Source organism: Oncorhynchus kisutch, linkage group LG20 (assembly GCF_002021735.2).
Source record: "Oncorhynchus kisutch isolate 150728-3 linkage group LG20, Okis_V2, whole genome shotgun sequence".
NCBI lineage: Eukaryota > Metazoa > Chordata > Actinopteri > Salmoniformes > Salmonidae > Oncorhynchus > Oncorhynchus kisutch.
The window spans coordinates 40,798,328-40,817,430 of NC_034193.2; the positions used below are offsets into that span (position 1 = coordinate 40,798,328).

Below are 19,103 nucleotides of genomic sequence, written 5' to 3' on the forward strand. Positions count from 1 at the left end.
GCTGCTGCGCCTTCTTCACAACGCTGTCTGTGTGGGTGGACCAATTCAGTTTATCCGTGATGTGTACGCCGAGGAACTTAAAACTTACTACCCTCTCCACTACTGTCCCGTCGATGTGGATAGGGGGGTGCTCCCTCTGCTGTTTCCTGAAGTCCACAATCATCTCCTTTGTTTTGTTTACATTGAGTGTGAGGTTATTTTCCTGACACCACACTCCGAGGGCCCTCACCTGCTCCGTGTAGGCGGTCTCGTCGTTGTTGGTAATCAAACCTACCACTGTAGTGGCGTCCGCAAACTTGATGATTGAGTTGGAGGCGTGCATGGCCACGCAGTCGTGGGTGAACAGGGAGTACAGGAGAGAGCTCAGAACGCACCCTTGCAGGGCCCCAGTGTTGAGGATCAGCGGGGTGGAGATGTTGTTACCTACCCTCACCACCTGGGGGCGGCCCGTCAGGAAGTCCAGTACCCAGTTGCACAGGGCGGGGTCAAGACCCAGGATCTCGAGATTGATGACGAGTTTGGAGGGTACTATGGTGTTAAATCCTGAGCTGTAGAACAGCAATCTCACATAGGTATTCCTCTTGTCCAGATGGGTTAGGGCAGTGTGCAGTATGGTTGCGATTGCGTCGTCTGTGGACCTATTGGGGCGGTAAGCAAATTGGAGTGGGTCTAGGGTGTCAGGTAGGGTGGAGGTGATATGGTCCTTGACTAGTCTCTCAAAGCACTTCATGATGACGGAAGTAGTCGTTTACCTCAGTTACCTTAGCTTTCTTGGGAACAGGAACAATGGTGGCCCTTTTGAAACATGTGGGAACAGCAGACTGGGATAAGGATTGGTAGAATACTGCTGCAGAATACTGTTGTAGCCATGCTGGTTAAGTATGCCTTGAATTCTAAATAAATCACTGACAGTGTCACCAGCAAAGCACACCCACACCATCACACCTCCTCCTCCATGCTTTATGGTGGGAACCACACATGCGGAGATCATCCGTTCACCTACTTTGTGTCTCACCAAGACACAGCGGTTGGAACCAAAAATCTAAAATTTGGACTCATCAGGCCAAAGGACAGATTTCTACCGGTTTAATGTCCATTGTTCATGTTTCTTGGCCCAAGCAAACCTCTTCTTCTTATTGGCGTCCTTTAGTAGTGGTTTCTCTGCAGCAATTTGACCATGAAGACCTGATTCACGCAGTCTCCTCTGAACAGCTGATGTCGAGATGTGTGTGTTACTTGAACTTTGTGAAGCATTTATTTGGGCTACAATTTCTGAGGCTCATGAAGCTGGTTGAGAGAATGCCAAGAGTGTGCAAAGCTGTCATCAAGGCAAAGGGTGGCTACTTTGAAGAATCTCAAATATAAAATATATTTTGATTTAAAAAAAAAATGTTTTGGTTACTACATGATTCCATATTTGTTATATGTGTTATATGTTATATATGTGTGTGTGTTATTTCATAGTTTTGATGTCTTCACCCGCTGGAGAGTGGTGGTGGCAGCAAAGCATGCTGGGTAATGTAACAACTCCTAAAATGACAGCCAGTCCCTTTCTACTCCTGTTGTCTATTGGTGGCAGCGTCAGAATTGTGACTTAGACGTGTGTGTGTGTGTGTGTGTGTGTCACAGCAGGGGAAAAGGAAAAAGTAATTGTCAGGGTTGTGTTCACAGGTCATGCGGTTCCCCTACACATTGTGAAAAGGGAACCCTTGTACGCTGCAAACGGAATCCTGTCTGCTTTGCTGGACTTCACCTTCAAAATGTCAACTTGAGGCCTGAGAATCAGTCAGTCTGTGGCTGGTGAGCTAAGGGATCATGACCAGGTTCCCAGTGTTCTCTCCTTGCTAGAACACAGGCGCACACACCTCCGAAATGTTTTATTCACGCCAGCCTTAGAGGATGGCCCGTCCACAAAGGCAGAGCATTGGATCAAAGCAATCCCCCATCTGCAGAAACAATGGAGGGGCCTCACTCTCTTCCACTGACAGAGAGACAGGGTGCCACAGGCTATTACGGACATAAATATAGAAGGAAGGAAATAAATATAGAAGGAAGGAAGGAAGGAAATAAATATAGAAGGAAGGAAGGAAATAAATATAGAAGGAAGGAAGGAAATAAATATAGAAGGAAGGAAATAAATATAGAAGGAAGGAAGGAAATAAATATAGAAGGAAGGAAGGAAATAAATATAGAAGGAAGGAAATAAATATGGAAGGAAGGAAGTAAGGCAGGCAGAGAGAGACTGATAGAGAGAGACTGATAGAGAGGTAGAGGATGTGAGAGCTCTTGAAGTTTAAGTGGGGAGGTGTGGACACAATCCCCCATCTGCAGAAACAATGGAGGGGCCTCACTCTCTTCCACTGACAGAGAGACAGGGTGCCACAGGCTATTACGGACATAAATATAGAAGGAAGGAAGGAAATAAATATAGAAGGAAGGAAGGAAATAAATATAGAAGGAAGGAAGGAAATAAATATAGAAGGAAGGAAGGAAATAAATATAGAAGGAAGGAAATAAATATAGAAGGAAGGAAGTAAGGCAGGCAGAGAGAGACTGATAGAGAGAGACTGATAGAGAGGTAGAGGATGTGAGAGCTCTGGAGGTTTAAGTGGGGAGGTGTGGACACGAGTGTGTTATCACACAGTTCGTTGACTCGGCTCAGCCCTGGAACGTTCCATCTCTCCTCCTGCTCGTGTTATTAGTGTCTTCACCTCTCCTCTCACACAGGCACACCCTATGTTTCTCTCTCTCTCTCTGCCTTTACATTTTATTTTATTTTGCCACAATATGGCTGCCGTCCAATATATGCACACAGGTGGGTACTATGAGAGATGAAGACCCACACAGTCAAAAATAAGTACAAATTAGTTTTAAGCTTTTAAGTCTCCGTCTCGCCTTCTACTCCCATTTTGAAACCTACACACCTGTAACAGACACTATTTGATCTAAAGGACCTTCAAGGAGCGTAGACGGCCACCCATTACACAGGTGGGCACTATAATTGGTGATGAATAGGGGTGAGGTACACACATCCATAACTCATCACCATGCTTCTCCAATTCTCCAATACCGCTTGTTTTGAATCCACTACCCCCCTATAGTACAGTATGCCCTTCGCTATCTAGGTAGTAAACCCGTGCCTACGGGCTACAGTGATAGATCCTTCAATGACATAACCTTTAGTCTAAAGGCTACGTGCCAAAGTCAGTCATATCTATCGACGTATCACTTCCTGCTCTTACTACTGTTCATGTCAATGGAAAGTGTCTTCATAAAGGTCATAGTAAAGACGGCTTCAAAAAGGTTGACTTCATGAAGGGTCAAGGTTAGCGGGGTGAGAGACTAGCTTCAGAGGGGAGTGGGGAAGAACATGGGTTTAAGGGTGATGGTTGTGGGGCAGGATGCAACGGCGTAGGGGTCATCGAAAAATAACTACATTGACTTCAAATGGGAATTTCCGTTCTCGTAATCATATTTCTATGATCGGGGCAGAGGTTCAAAGGGTTCTTTGGGTCAAAGGTCGTACTCACCCCTTTGCAGATGGACACGGCCTCTTTGGACATTTGCTTGGGATACGACACGTTGTGCTCCATGATGGACTGGAAGAGCTCGTCCTCGTCCTCACCATCAAATGGGGGCTGCGGAACAACACGTTATACAGAACGTTATATGCATGTTGTAAATACGTTGCGAATGTTATGTACATGTTGTAAATAGTTTGGGAATGTTATGTACATGTTGTAAATAGGTTGGGAACGTTATATACGTTGTAAAGAGGTTGGGAATGTTATATACATTTTGTTAATAGGTTGCGAATGTTATATACATGTTGTTAATAGGTTGAGAATGTTATATACATGTTGTTAATAGGTTGAGAATGTTATATACATGTTGTTAATAGGTTGAGAATGTTATATACATTTTGTAAATAGGTTGAGAATGTTATATATGTTGTAAAGAGGTTGGGAATGTTATATACATTTTGTTAATAGGTTGCGAATGTTATATACATGTTGTTAATAGGTTGAGAATGTTATATACATGTTGTTAATAGGTTGAGAATGTTATATACATTTTGTAAATAGGTTGAGAATGTTATATACGTTGTAAAGAGGTTGGGAATGTTATATACATTTTGTTAATAGGTTGCGAATGTTATATACATGTTGTTAATAGGTTGAGAATGTTATATAGATGTTGTTAATAGGTTGAGAATGTTATATACATTTTGTAAATAGGTTGAGAATGTTATATACATGTTGTTAATAGGTTGAGAATGTTATATACATGTTGTAAATAGGTTGAGAATGCTATATACATGTTGTTAATAGGTTGAGAATGCTATATACATGGTGTAAATAGGTTGAGAATGTTATATACATGGTGTAAATAGGTTGAGAATGCTATATACATGGTGTAAATAGGTTGAGAATGTTATATACATGGTGTAAATAGGTTGAGAATGTTATATACATGGTGTAAATAGGTTGAGAATGCTATATACATGGTGTAAATAGGTTGAGAATGTTATATACATGTTGTAAATAGGTTGAGAATTGTTATATACATGGTGTAAATAGGTTGAGAATGTTATATACATGGTGTAAATAGGTTGAGAATTGTTATATACATGTTGTAAATAGGTTGAGAATTGTTATATACATGGTGTAAATAGGTTGAGAATGTTATATACATGTTGTAAATAGGTTGAGAATGTTATATACATGGTGTAAATAGGTTGAGAATGTTATATACATGGTGTAAATAGGTTGAGAATGCTATATACATGGTGTAAAAAGTTGACAATATCATGTAAACGTTAACACATCAGACAGAATATGTAGTACATCTGTAATGACCTAAAACATGTCTTATCAGCCATTTTGACCTTCACCTTTAATCAAACGGGTAAATTCATGATAATCTATCTGGTATCTTAATGTCACAGCTATTTTTCAGGGGTCGTTTCTAAACAGGGCCCAGTTTAGTAGAGTGTGAATTGCAAATGTCAACTTTATAAAAAGTCAGCCTTAATGGAATTTTAGGAGAACAAAGACGATTAGAAATGTAATGCTGGCTACACAAACAGCCAGAAGAGCGGGCCTCACAGGGCTGCTTAAAACAGCTCGGCAGGGGATTCCAAGCCTATTTGAACAGAGTATTGCGGGGGAAAATGAAGTCCAAAAGGTTGTTGCCAGGGGCATTATCGGTCCAAAAACAGAATAAACATGAACTAACCTTCAACTAACCCTTGTTAACCCTTCAATGGTCTAAAGTTCAAAATATTGTCATAAAAAACACACACTTGGGAGAATTTAATTTATGAACCATTTACACTTCGGTACCAAGGCGCCTGCTCAAAGCCATTGGATGTGTGTATATTCTATCCTTTCCCAGTCCAGTAATACAACTGAATAAGGGTTGTTATAGTGTCTTGTTGAGAGAGCGAGAGCGAGAGCGAGCGAGAGAACGAGAGAGCGAGAGCGAGAGAGAGAGGAGAGAAAGTTACAAAACGGAAGATAAAAATCAACAAAAGCGATCTAGAGCGTAGAGAGTGCAAGAAACAAGTTCCAGACAAAAATTGCCAGCTGGGAGGCAAATGGACGAGATGGTCCAGCTATTTTCTCCCTCCACCTCTATCATTACGAACCATAATGTGTGCATTGTGGCACTTCAGAAATGTATTATTTTTCATTTCCACTAGACTAAACCCTTTGGCAAGAGATACCTAGGTTGCTTTCTGCTCTCTTTATCTGATATACAGTACACTGCACTGAACACCCTCTTGAGGGAAACACTCAACCCACCCCCCCCCTACAATCCTGAGGTCATATAAGCCAAATGAACTACTTTCGGCCTGTGAGTGTGTACTGTAAAAGGGGTATAAAACCCAAAGTTGCTAACAACATTTTCCTGCCCCAGGGACTTCTCTCAGTGGATGGCTGGGCTGCTGCTCGTTCATCACGCCGTCTGTTTCTGCCCAGTGAACGGGACGGGATGAAGCTCCTGGCCACTGGCGCCCCAGACACACAGGGAGTGAACAAACCCATCACACCTACTGAACACAGCAGCAGGGAGTTAGCCCTGGCCGCATCTCAAATGGCACCCTATATGGCTATACCCTATGTAGTGTACAGTGTAGGCTGGTGGGAGGAGCCATAGGAAGATGGGCTCCCGAGTGGCGCATTGGTCTAAGACACTGCATCTCAATGCAAGAGGTGTCACTGCAGTACCTGGTTCGAATCCAGGCTGCATCACATCCGGGTGTGATTGGAAGTCCCATAGGGCGGCGCACAATTGGCCCAGCGTCGCCCGGGTTTGACCGGGGTAGGCCGTCATTGTAAATAAGAATTTGTTCTTATTAACTGACTTGCCTAGTTAAATAAAAGGTTAAATAAATAAAATATAAATAATGGCTGGAATGGAATTAATGCAATGGTATTGCAATGCCCATCCTCCTATCGCTCCTCCCACCAGCCTCCACTGGTAGTAGGGCTCTGGTCAAAAGGTAGTACGCTACATAGGTTCCCATTTGGGACGCACACCCAGACTATCTGTTAGCTTAGCCAGTCAACTAACTAACTTTTTGAGTTGCCCTTACTGATGGTTGGGACGGTAATGGACATAACACGGGCTGAAAATGGCAGATTGGAACACAGTGGCTGTACAGTAACATGCTGTACAGTAACACGCTCTGCAGTAACACACTCTGCAGTAACACACTCTGCAGTAACACGCTGTACAGTAACATGCTCTGCAGTAACATGCTCTGCAGTAACATGCTGTACAGTAACATGCTGTACAGTAACATGCTCTGCAGTAACACGCTCTGCAGTAACACGCTCTGCAGTAACACGCTCTACAGTAACACGCTCTACAGTAACATGCTCTACAGTAACATGCTGTACAGTAACATGCTCTACAGTAACATGCTCTACAGTAACATGCTGTACAGTAACATGCTGTACAGTAACATGCTCTGCAGTAACATGCTCTGCAGTAACATGCTGTACAGTAACATGCTCTACAGTAACATGCTCTACAGTAACATGCTCTACAGTAACATGCTCTACAGTAACATGCTCTACAGTAACATGCTCTGCAGTGACATGCTCTACAGTGACATGCTCTACAGTAACATGCTCTACAGTAACATGCTCTACAGTAACATGCTCTACAGTAACATGCTCTACAGTAACATGCTCTGCAGTAACATGCTCTGCAGTAACATGCTCTGCAGTAACATGCTCTGCAGTAACATGCTCTGCAGTAACATGCTGTGCAGTAACATGCTCTGCAGTAACATGCTCTGCAGTAACATGCTCTGCAGTAACATGCTGTGCAGTAACATGCTCTACAGTGACATGCTGTGTAGTAACATGCTGTGCAGTAACATGCTGTGCAGTAACATGCTGTGCAGTAACATGCTCTGCAGTAACATGCTCTGCAGTAACATGCTGTGCAGTAACATGCTCTGCAGTAACATGCTGTGCAGTAACATGCTGTGTAGTAACATGCTCTACAGTAACATGCTCTACAGTAACATGCTCTACAGTAACATGCTCTACAGTAACATGCTGTGTAGTAACATGCTCTGCAGTAACATGCTGTGCAGTAACATGCTGTGCAGTAACATGCTGTGCAGTAACATGCTGTACAGTAACATGCTCTCCAGTAACATGCTCTGCAGTAACATGCTGTGCAGTAACATGCTCTCCAGTAACATGCTCTCCAGTAACATGCTCTCCAGTAACATGCTCTCCAGTAACATGCTCTCCAGTAACATGCTGTGCAGTAGCATGCTCTACAGTAACATGCTCTACAGTAACATGCTCTACATGGTGCCAGAACTTCACAGCGCTGTACGGGTTTTGACTGAACTTGAGCACCGCGCACGACAAGAAGGTGCCCTCCAAGGTATTTGGGCAGCTGTTTTATTGTCCGAGTGAGGGAAAAGCTGGAAATGAAGAGGACTATGGATTTTGAAATATGAGACGTTGAGAATTATAGTAAATACCGCTTTGATGTCACACAAGCAAGTGCACTTCACATTTCCACATCAATTATACTAATGTCATACACAGTGTCAATGTTTATGATCACTATTTTTTTAACCTTTATTTAACGAGGCAAGTCAGTTAAGAACAAATTCTTATTTTCAATTACGGCCTAGGAACAGTGGGTTAACTGCCTGTTCAGGGTCAGAACCACAGATTTGTACCTTGTCAGCTCGGGGATTTGAACTTGCAACCTTCCGGTTACTAGTCCAACGCTTTAACCACTAGGCTACCCTGCCGCCCCTATGTTTGATGTTTGTCTATTGTGAAGAGAATTCACTGCGTCACGCGCACCTGAATGCACCCATGTGTCAGGAGGACTGTTGTGTCCTCAACTTTGGTCTAATAATTTCCCCATAATCTCCAAACTGTTCCCTTTCAACTGCTACCATGGTTATGCATATGCTTTCATATTTCTTCTGTAAGAAACATTACAATTTAGCCCTATTCATATAGGCCAATTCCCATAAGTATAAAGGGTTAGGGCACAGAATATCAACCTGCTCTCAAAGCATTTCATATTATTCTGTACGGAAATCTGAGACACTCCATTTCTTATATGTTACGAATTACAATTCGCATTATATGTTACGAATTACAATTAGCATTATATGTTACGAATTTGCAAAACGTACAATATGTTACTAATTTTCAGAATGTACAATATATTATGAATTTGCAAAACATATGATGTGTTACGAATTCTAGCTAGGTGGCTTCGTTACCTAGGCTAGGAGTTAAGGTTAGGGCTATGTTGAGGAGTGGTTTTAAGGGGGGTTAGGGGAAGGGTTAAGGTTAGGGTTAAGGTTAGCTAACATACTAAGTAGTTGCAAAGTAGCTAAAAAGTATTAAGTAGTTGAAAAATGGCTAATTAGCTAAAATTAGCTAAGTTGTCCATGATGAGATTTGAACTTGCAACCTATAACGTTTGCGTTATACACCCACCCATCTACCCTGACCAACCACTGTACTTTCATTTTTGCCTTAAGTAACCATACCAAACGTAATATATCATACTAATTTGAGTGTCCAGGATTTACGTTTACCATGTTACGTCTAGTCTATGAGACCAGGCTGGGAATACATACACAGGCATGAGAGAAGGTGTGGGGTCGAAAATGTCGAAAATGACTTCATGTCCCAGGAGAGGAGGGCAGATGGGTGTCGACAGTGTGCGTGAGTGTGTGCTTTTGTTCTCATGAGACAGGATTACTGTAAAGTCAGTGTGAAGGTGACCCGGCTGTGTCTTTATCTAGAAACCTGAAGGATTTGCACGAGTGTGTCTATGTTTGTGTGTGTTTGTCTGTGTGTGGAGAGAGGTGGGGTACACACTCACCTGTCCTGCCAACATTTCGTAGAGCAGCACTCCGTATGCCCACCAATCCACTGATAGCCCATATGGCTGATATGCAATAATCTGGAGAGACAGAGAGAGCGAGTGAGAGACGAGACGAGAGAGAGACGAGAGAGAGAGCGAGAGAAAGACAGAGAGAGAGCGAGAGAAAGACAGAGAGAGAGCGAGAGAAAGACAGAGAGAGAGCGAGAGAAAGACAGAGAGAGAGCGAGAGAAAGACAGAGAGAGACAGAGAGAGCGCGAGAGACAGAGAGCGCGAGAGAGACAGAGACAGAGAGAGACAGAGAGAGACAGAGAGAGAGCGCGAGAGAGAGAGAGAGCGCGAGAGAGACAGAGAGAGCGCGAGAGAGACAGAGAGAGCGCGAGAGAGACAGAGAGAGCGCGAGAGAGACAGAGAGAGCGCGAGAGAGACAGAGAGAGCGCGAGAGAGACAGAGAGAGCGCGAGAGACAGAGAGCGCGAGAGAGACAGAGAGAGACAGAGAGAGACAGAGAGAGACAGAGAGAGACAGAGAGAGAGACAGAGAGAGAGAGAGAGAGAGAGAGCGCGAGAGAGACAGAGAGAGCGCGAGAGAGACAGAGAGAGCGCGAGAGAGACAGAGAGAGCGCGAGAGAGACAGAGAGAGCGCGAGAGAGACAGAGAGAGCGCGAGAGAGACAGAGAGAGCGCGAGAGAGACAGAGAGAGCGCGAGAGAGACAGAGAGAGCGCGAGAGAGACAGAGAGAGCGCGAGAGAGACAGAGAGAGCCGCGAGAGAGACAGAGAGAGCCGCGAGAGAGACAGAGAGAGCGAGAGAGACAGAGAGAGCGAGAGAGACAGAGAGAGCGAGAGAGACAGAGAGAGCGAGAGAGACAGAGAGAGCGAGAGAGACAGAGAGAGCGAGAGAGACAGAGAGAGCGAGAGAGACAGAGAGAGCGAGAGAGCGAAAGTGAGGGATGAAAAGAGTTACATGGGATTAGATAAGACAATGTACATGTTCACAGAAACTGAAATGCTGGCAAAGTATATACACATTACAGACAAAGGGACAGGCACACACACACACACATTTATAACTTTTAGTCTCACACTCTGCATCAGCTACTGTAACACATTCATATGGACACATAACACACACACACACACACACACACACACACATACATACACAAAAGCCTTTCACATTGTCGTCACGATACTTCTATTGCTAACGGTCTATCGCTAAGTGCCCGGGAGAGCCCGAGACACAGGCCATCCACACTCGCCCCACCAGTCAATCTAGAGCTTATTAGCAATTAGCATCCTCTTCTAGAGGGAACCTGGTTCATTACTGAGAGAGCAGGTACATCCTGTCAACCAGTTTCACCATCTGCTGCTGTGACCCCCCTAGCGTATCACTGGATCCATTCTAATGGAGACATGAGACAGCCTGGCTGGAGCGAAGCACTGCCCTGTTGTAGAGGGGGGGGATCCAGTGATGCAAAGGAAAGTACTGTTGCGACGTCCACGGGAGAGTTCACTGGTGCTAAACGAATGGAGGGAGACAACGTTATCGTTTTGTGAAGTGGGGCATCTCTACTTGTGCAATAACAGCTGTGTTAAGTCCGCCCATGAACACACTGTGCATGCATGTGCATGTAAAACGGGACGTCCATTGAACATATGGTGGAAGTGGAGAACAACACGACTGAAGAGCATGGAAAGGAAAGCAGAAGAAGCAGGAGAAGAAGAGGAAAAGCGAGGGGTTTGCCAGAGGAAGGTCATCAATAAAAAGATAGGCAATTATGTCATGGAGATGAGGTGGGGAAAGAGGTCAGTGCTTTGTTTTTCACGCACAGTATAAGGAGTGTGTCTTTGTGTGTGTGTGTGTGTGTGTGTGTGTGTTATTTGAGGCACTGCACAGTCCATCGTAATCAAAGACGGTCGTCACGCCTTAATACACCTGACATAAGCACTTGATCTCTTTAATAGTTACCCACCATGACAGTAAGAATATGATATAGGTTAAATTCTTATGAATAGGTATATATATATGCATAACAGATATGCGGTGATTATGAATAAGTAATGTTAAGCTTTAAATGAGCTGATCAGAGCTACACTGCTGATGTAGTTGGTGTTAAACCCCTGTTAACCCCATACAAGTACCCACAAACACTCTCTTCTTTCTTCCTCTCTCTATCACCCCCCCCCCCCCGGTACACCCTCACACTCTTACTTTCTTTCTCAAGAAAAAAAATGTTGTATGTGAGAGCCCTCTAAGTCTGATGCTGACCAAGGTTATAGTCTCCCTGCAGATACACCGATGGATCCTGGAGGCACATACGCACGCACACACACACACACACACACACACGTACACACGCACACACACACACACGCACACACGCACACACACACACACAGACACTTTTTCCCCCCACCATCACCTGGTAGGTGTGATATGTGAGAGCAGTTCTGTTCCACATTGCCCTGTGACCTTTTCTGTGTAACACCTGACCTCCACCTGCCCCTTGGGAGCCCTGAGAGGCACCTCTGGCTCTGCACTGTGCTGTCTTAGCACGCAAGCCACTTACCTTCGGGCTTTAGTGAGCTGGACACACACAAACACACTCATTCATTCCTCACACATACACAAACTCCTACACTGGCTCGCAATCACAAAGAACCTGGATGTATGAGCCCTTGTGTTTTATAAAATAAATTTTTTATGTGCCACTGGGTACTAAATGTACGAACCACACTACATACTACTTAGAACATACTGTTCAGGGAAAAAAACGTGTGCAGTAAGCAACAACATACTAGGCTCGTCCATATTGAGAAGGTGCCTTTTAAACGCGCGATCGCGTTTGTTCACGCCATTCGTTCATTTTGGACCGTCCCCGCTTCTGATTAACAGCTATCGCCAAACACACGTGTGGTCTGATAGGATTATTCTCTTCCTCAATGGCGTGCCGTCATTTCATACTAGATGAAAAGCTGAGTATGACACCCCGGCATTTCAAGCATCCTACCGTTCTGAAGTTTCACATACTAGCATTGGTATTTGGACAGGCCCAAATTACTCTGATTCATTATGAGCATCCTGTAAGGCATTATGACGTCATCATTTTGTACCTAAGAACGTGTCATCTTTTTGCCTTCACAGAACGACCAAGAGTGGCATTCTCAGCTGTACTGACAGAGAGGCAAGCAACACAAAGGCCCGTTCAACTCTGAAACTACTGTGGTCTACAGGAAGGTCATCAGCAATATTGGCAACGCCTACAACCCCACAACCGGTAATGTGAAGCACAAACAATAACATTTCTGGAGAATTTTGGAGAGAATAACTGAAAAAAGGTTAAAGCGACAGTTCACTTTTGCAAGTTTGAGCTTATATCCTTTGCAGTAGATCTATACATTCACCATAGGAAATGTGTAGATTTCCCAGTAGATCTATAGATTCATCATAGGAAATGTGTAGATTTCCCAGTAGATCTATAGATTCATCATAGGAAATGTGTAGATTTCCCAGTAGATCTATAGATTCATCATAGGAAATGTGTAGATTTCCCAGTAGATCTATAGATTCATCATAGGAAATGTGTAGATTTCCCAGTAGATCTATAGATTCATCATAGGAAATGTGTAGATTTCCCAGTAGATCTATAGATTCATCATAGGAAATGTGTAGATTTCCCAGTAGATCTATAGATTCATCATAGGAAATGTGTAGATTTCCCAGTAGATCTATAGATTCACCATAGGAAATGTGTAGATTTCCCAGTAGATCTATAGATTCACCATAGGAAATGTGTAGATTTCCCAGTAGATCTATAGATTCACCATAGGAAATGTGTAGATTTCCCAGTAGATCTATAGATTCACCATAGGAAATGTGTAGATTTCCCAGTAGATCTATAGATTCACCATAGGAAATGTGTAGATTTCCCAGGAGATCTACAGATTCACCATAGGAAATGTGTAGATTTCCCAGTAGATCTACAGATTCACCATAGGAAATGTGTAGATTTCCCAGTAGATCTATACCTTTACCACTGCAACAGGAAATGCATTTCCTGGGCAATATATAATTGGTAACCATCTATAATTGATGTAAAAATTAAAATGTGTAGTGACGTGTAGAGTACATTGGCCATTTGAATGAATTGCATTGAATTGAATTTTACTTGAACGGTGAATTCATTGGAATTAAATAGCAATTCACACCTCAATTCTGAATTGACCCCAAATCTGGTGTGTCCTGATTCTTGTTCCATTAGTAGTAGCCATATTAACATTGGGCTGATAATCACAAAACATTGTTAAGCAATACCATCAGTGAACTAACTATTGATAATTGTAATGATTGATCAACTTCAAAACCGGTATATTTATATACCATTTATTAAGCTCCCCTTTGCTACAGGTCATAACGAGGAGACCAAGTTACAGCGTGAGATGAATACATGAAGTTCTTGAAGCCAAAACAAGGAGCCAGAGGACAATCCAAAGATAGAGCTAAAGCAGCTTCTCCCCCAGTCTCTCTCCCAGTATCTCTCTCTCCCAGTATCTCTCCCTCTCCCAGTCTCTCTCTCTCTCCCAGTCTCTCTCCCTCTCCCAGTCTCTCTCCCTCTCCCAGTCTCTCTCCCTCTCCCAGTCTCTCTCCCTCTCCCAGTCTCTCTCTCTCTCCCAGTCTCTCTCTCTCCCAGTATCTCTCCCTCTCCCAGTCTCTCCCTCTCCCAGTCTCTCTCCCTCTCCCTCTCCCAGTCTCTCTCCCTCTCCCAGTCTCTCTCCCTCTCCCAGTCTCTCTCCCTCTCCCAGTCTCTCTCCCTCTCCCAGTCTCTCTCCCTCTCCCAGTCTCTCTCTCTCTCCCAGTCTCTCTCTCTCCCAGTATCTCTCCCTCTCCCAGTCTCTCTCCCTCTCCCAGTCTCTCTCCCTCTCCCAGTCTCTCTCCCTCTCCCAGTCTCTCTCTCTCTCCCAGTCTCTCTCTCTCCCAGTATCTCTCCCTCTCCCAGTCTCTCTCTCTCCCAGTCTCTCTCCCTCTCCCAGTCTCTCTCCCTCTCCCAGTCTCTCTCCCTCTCCCAGTCTCTCTCCCTCTCCCAGTCTCTCTCCCTCTCCCAGTCTCTCTCCCTCTCCCAGTATATCTCGCCCTCTCCCAGTATATCTCGCACTCTCCCAGTATATCTCGCCCTCTCCCAGTCTCTCGCTCTCTCTCAGTCTCTCTCCCTCTCCCAGTATCTCTCCCTCTCCCAGTATCTCTCTAAGTGTCTCTCTCCCAGTATTTCTCCCTCTCCCAGTCTCTCTCCCAGTATATCTCGCCCTCTCCCAGTATATCTCGCCCTCTCCCAGTATATCTCGCCCTCTCCCAGTATATCTCGCCCTCTCCCAGTATATCTCGCCCTCTCCCAGTATATCTCGCCCTCTCCCAGTATATCTCCCTCTCCCAGTCTCTCCCCCAGTATATCTCCCAGTCTCTCCCCCAGTATATCTCCCAGTCTCTCTCCCAGTCTCTCTCCCTCTCTCCCAGTCTCTCTCCCAGTCTCTCCCCCAGTATCTCTCCCAGTCTCTCCCCCAGTATCTCTCCCAGTCTCTCCCCCAGTATATCTCCCAGTCTCTCTCACTCTCCCAGTATCTCTCCCTCTCCCAGTCTCTCTCCCTCTCCCAGTCTCTCTCCCTCTCTCCCAGTCTCTCTCCCTCTCCCAGTCTCTCTCCCTCTCCCAGTCTCTCTGCCAGTCTCTCTCTCTCCCCCAGTCTCTCTCCCAGTCCGTCTCCCAGTTCCTCTCCCTCTCTTTCCCTCTCCCAGTCTCGCTCTCTTTCTCTCTCACAGTCTCTCTCTCCCAGTCGCTATCCCACACTCACAGTCGCTCTCCCTCTCTCTTCCAGTCTCTCTCTGCCTCCCTCGCCCCAGTCTCTTTCTGCCTCCCTCGCCCCAGTCTCTTTCTGCCTCCCTCGCCCCAGTCTCTTTCTGCCTCCCCCAGTCTCTCTCCCAGTCCGTCTCCCAGTTCCTCTCCCTCTCTTTCCCTCTCCCAGTCTCTCTCTCTCTCTCACAGTCTCTCTCTCCCAGTCGCTATCCCACACTCAGTCACCCTCCCTCTCTCTTCCAGTCTCTTTCTGCCTCCCTCGCCCCAGTCTCTTTCTGCCTCCCTCGCCCCAGTCCCTCTCTGCCTCCCTCGCCCCAGTCCCCCTCTGCCTCCCTCGCCCCAGTCCCCCTCTGCCTCCCTCGCCCCAGTCCCCCTCTGCCCCTCTCGCTCCCCAGTCCCCCTCTGCCTCTCGCTCCCCAGTCCCCCTCTGCCTCTCGCTCCCCAGTCCCCCTCTGCCTCTCGCTCCCCAGTCCCCCTCTGCCTCTCGCTCCCCAGTCCCCCTCTGCCTCTCGCTCCCCAGTCCCCCTCTGCCTCTCGCTCCCCAGTCCCCCTCTGCCTCTCGCTCCCCAGTCCCCCTCTGCCTCTCGCTCCCCAGTCCCCCTCTGCCTCTCGCTCCCCAGTCCCCCTCTGCCTCTCGCTCCCCAGTCCCCCTCTGCCTCTCGCTCCCCAGTCCCCCTCTGCCTCTCGCTCCCCAGTCCCTCTGCCTCTCGCTCCCCAGTCCCTCTGCCTCTCGCTCCCCAGTCCCTCTGCCTCTCGCTCCCCAGTCCCTCTGCCTCTCGCTCCCCAGTCCCTCTGCCTCTCGCTCCCCAGTCCCTCTGCCTCTCGCTCCCCAGTCCCTCTGCCTCTCGCTCCCCAGTCCCTCTGCCTCTCGCTCCCCAGTCCCTCTGCCTCTCGCTCCCCAGTCCCTCTGCCTCTCGCTCCCCAGTCCCTCTGCCTCTCGCTCCCCAGTCCCTCTGCCTCCCTATTTCTCCTCCACCTCTCCCTCCCCATCTCACAGGCCTGTTACTCTGGTAACCCAGTGTGTACTATTCCATTAGCATACAGTGACCAACACGTTCCTCTCAGATTGATGGAGGCTGCGTCCCAGATGACACCCTATTCCCTTTATAGTGCACTGCTTTTGACCAAAGCCCATAGGGCTGTAGAAGAAACAGGGTGCCTGTTTGGGACGCTCACAGAGCCTTCCCATGGCTGCCTATGTAGGTCAGGGTGAGAGGTAAACAGCGGAAAGAGAGAAGTAGAGCAATGCAGTGTGCGTGCGGCATAATGCGGTGGTGACAGGCGAAAAGAGAGGTGCCCGGGGACCGCCTGACCTGTTTTTTTCCACATGGGTCCTGACAACTAAGAGACACACATACCTACAAGTACACGGAAGAGTACTCCCATACAGATACGCACAGGGACACACACTGGTGCGTGTAGACACATGGACACGCGCACACTGTCACACAGACAAAACGGAGAGGATAGCACAATTCCACATCAAGACAATATGAATAGAACACACATATAGGGGACACAGAACTTCTGGAATTACGAGGTTGGGGTCATTTTCACTTCAATGAAGAAATCAGACTTGAATAAATGAAAATATCAGATTGCAATTCAAACTGTGCTTTTAGGTAAATGTCAATTTCCAACTGTTCATTGGCGCTAATAAAATGGTCTCAACGTCTAGGTCTTGACAGTCGTTGCCAAAAGTTGAGAATGACACAAATATTCATTTTCACAAAGTCTGCTGCCTCAGTTTGTATGATGGCAATTTGCATACACTCAAATGTTATGAAGAGTGATCAGATGAATTGCAATTAATTGCAAAGTCCCTCTTTGCCATGGAAATGAACTGAATCCCCCAAAAACATTTCCACCGCATTTCAAGCTTGCCACAAAAGGACCAGCTGACATCATGTCAGTGATTCTCTTGTTAACACAGGTGTGAGTGTTGACGAGGACCAGGCTGAAGATCACTCTGTCATGCTGATTGTGATCGAATAACAGACTGGAAGATTCAAAAGGAGGGTGGTGCTTGGAATCATTGTTCTTCCTCTGTTAATAATGGTTGCCTGCAAGGAAACACGTGCCGTCATCATTGCTTTGCACAAAAAGGGCTTCACAGGCAAGGATATTGCTGCCAGTAAGGTTGCACCTAAAATCAACCATTTATTGGATCATCAAGAACTTCAAGGCTTCAGCCTCCAGTATTTATGCTGCAGTAGTTTATGTGTCGGAGGGCTGGGGTCAGTTTGTTATATCTGGAGTACTTCTCCTGTCCTATTCGGTGTCCTGTGTGAATCTAAGTGTGCGTTCTCTAATTCTCTCCTTCTCTCTTTCTTTCTCTCTCTCGGAGGACCTGAGCCCTAGGACCATGCCCCAGGACTACCTGACATGATGACTCCTTGCTGTCCCCAGTCCACCTGGCCATGCTGCTGTTCCAGTTTCAACTGACCTGAGCCCTAGGACCATGCCCCAGGACTACCTGACATGATGACTCCTTGCTGTCCCCAGTCTACCTGGCCATGCTGCTGCTCCAGTTTCAACTTCCACCTGACTGTGCTGCTGCTCTAGTTTCAACTGTTCTGCCTTATTATTATTCGACCATGCTGGTCATTTATGAACATTGAACATCTTGACCATGTTCTGTTATAATCTCCACCCGGCACAGCCAGAAGAGGACTGGCCACCCCACATAGCCTGGTTCCTCTCTAGGTTTCTTCCTAGGTATTGGCCTTTCTAGGGAGTTTTTCCTAGCCACCGTGCTTCTCCACCTGCATTGCTTGCTGTTTGGGGTTTTAGGCTGGGTTTCTGTACAGCACTTTGAGATATCAGCTGATGTACGAAGGGCTATATAAATAAATTTGATTTGATTTGATTTGAGTAGTTCAATTGTTGTGAAGATGGCTTCAGGGCGCCCAAGAAAGTCCAGCAAGCGCCAAGACCGTCTCCTAAAGTTGATTCAGCTGCGGGATCGGGGCACCACCAGTACACAGCTTGCTCAGGAATGGCAGCAGGCAGGCGTGAGTGCATCTGCACGCACAGTGAGGCGAAGACTTTTGGAGGATGGACTGGTGTCAAGAAGGGCAGCAAAGAAGCCACTTCTCTCCAGGAAAAAAGCTTGTCCGGAGAAGACAAGGTGAGCACTACCATCAGTCCTGTGTCATGCCAACAGTAAAGCATCCTGAGACCATTCATGTGTGGGGTTGCTTCTCAGCCAAGGGAGTGGTCTCACTCACAACTTTGCCTAAGAACACAGCCATGAATAAAGAATGGTGCCAACACATCCTCTGAGAGCAACTTCTCCCAACCATCCAGGAACAGTTTAGTGACGAACAATGCCTTTTCCAGCATGATGGAGCACCTTGCCATAAGGCAAAAGTGATAACTAGGTGGCTCGGGGAACAAAACATCGATATTTTGGGTCCATGGCCAGGAAACTCCCCAGATCTGAATCCCATTGAGAACTTGTGGTCAATCCTCAAGAGGCGGGTAGACAAACAAAAACCCACAAATTCTGACAAACTCCAAGCATTGATTATGCAAGAATGGGCTGCCGACAGTCAGGATGTGGCCCAGAAGTTAATTGACAGCATGCCAGGGCGGATTGCAGAGGTCTTGAAAAAGAAGGGTCAACACTGCAAATATTGACTCTTTGCATCAACTTCATGTAATTGTCAATAAAAGCCTTTGACACGTATGGAATGCTTGTAATTATACTTCAGTATTCCATAGTAACATCTGACAAAAATATCTAAAGACACTGAAGCAGCAAACTTCGTGAAAATTTATTTTTGTGTCATTCTCAAAACTTTTGGCCACGACTGCACTCTCCCCAAGTCTCTCAAAGAGAGAGAGAGAGAGAGAGACAGAGAG

General features: G+C 46.0%; 1 protein-coding gene across 1 annotated transcript in view; it reads right to left on the reverse strand.

The window, feature by feature from the left end:
• Positions 1-19,103, reverse strand: part of LOC109865703 (protein kinase C alpha type-like) — a 210,029-nt gene that overhangs the window by 20,781 nt on the left and 170,145 nt on the right. The window contains exons 14-15 of the mRNA XM_020454088.2: positions 9,394-9,474; positions 3,531-3,638 (exon numbers count right to left, since the gene is read on the reverse strand). Coding sequence (XP_020309677.1) covers positions 3,531-3,638; positions 9,394-9,474 — 189 coding nt within the window. The remainder of the gene's footprint in view (positions 1-3,530; positions 3,639-9,393; positions 9,475-19,103) is intronic.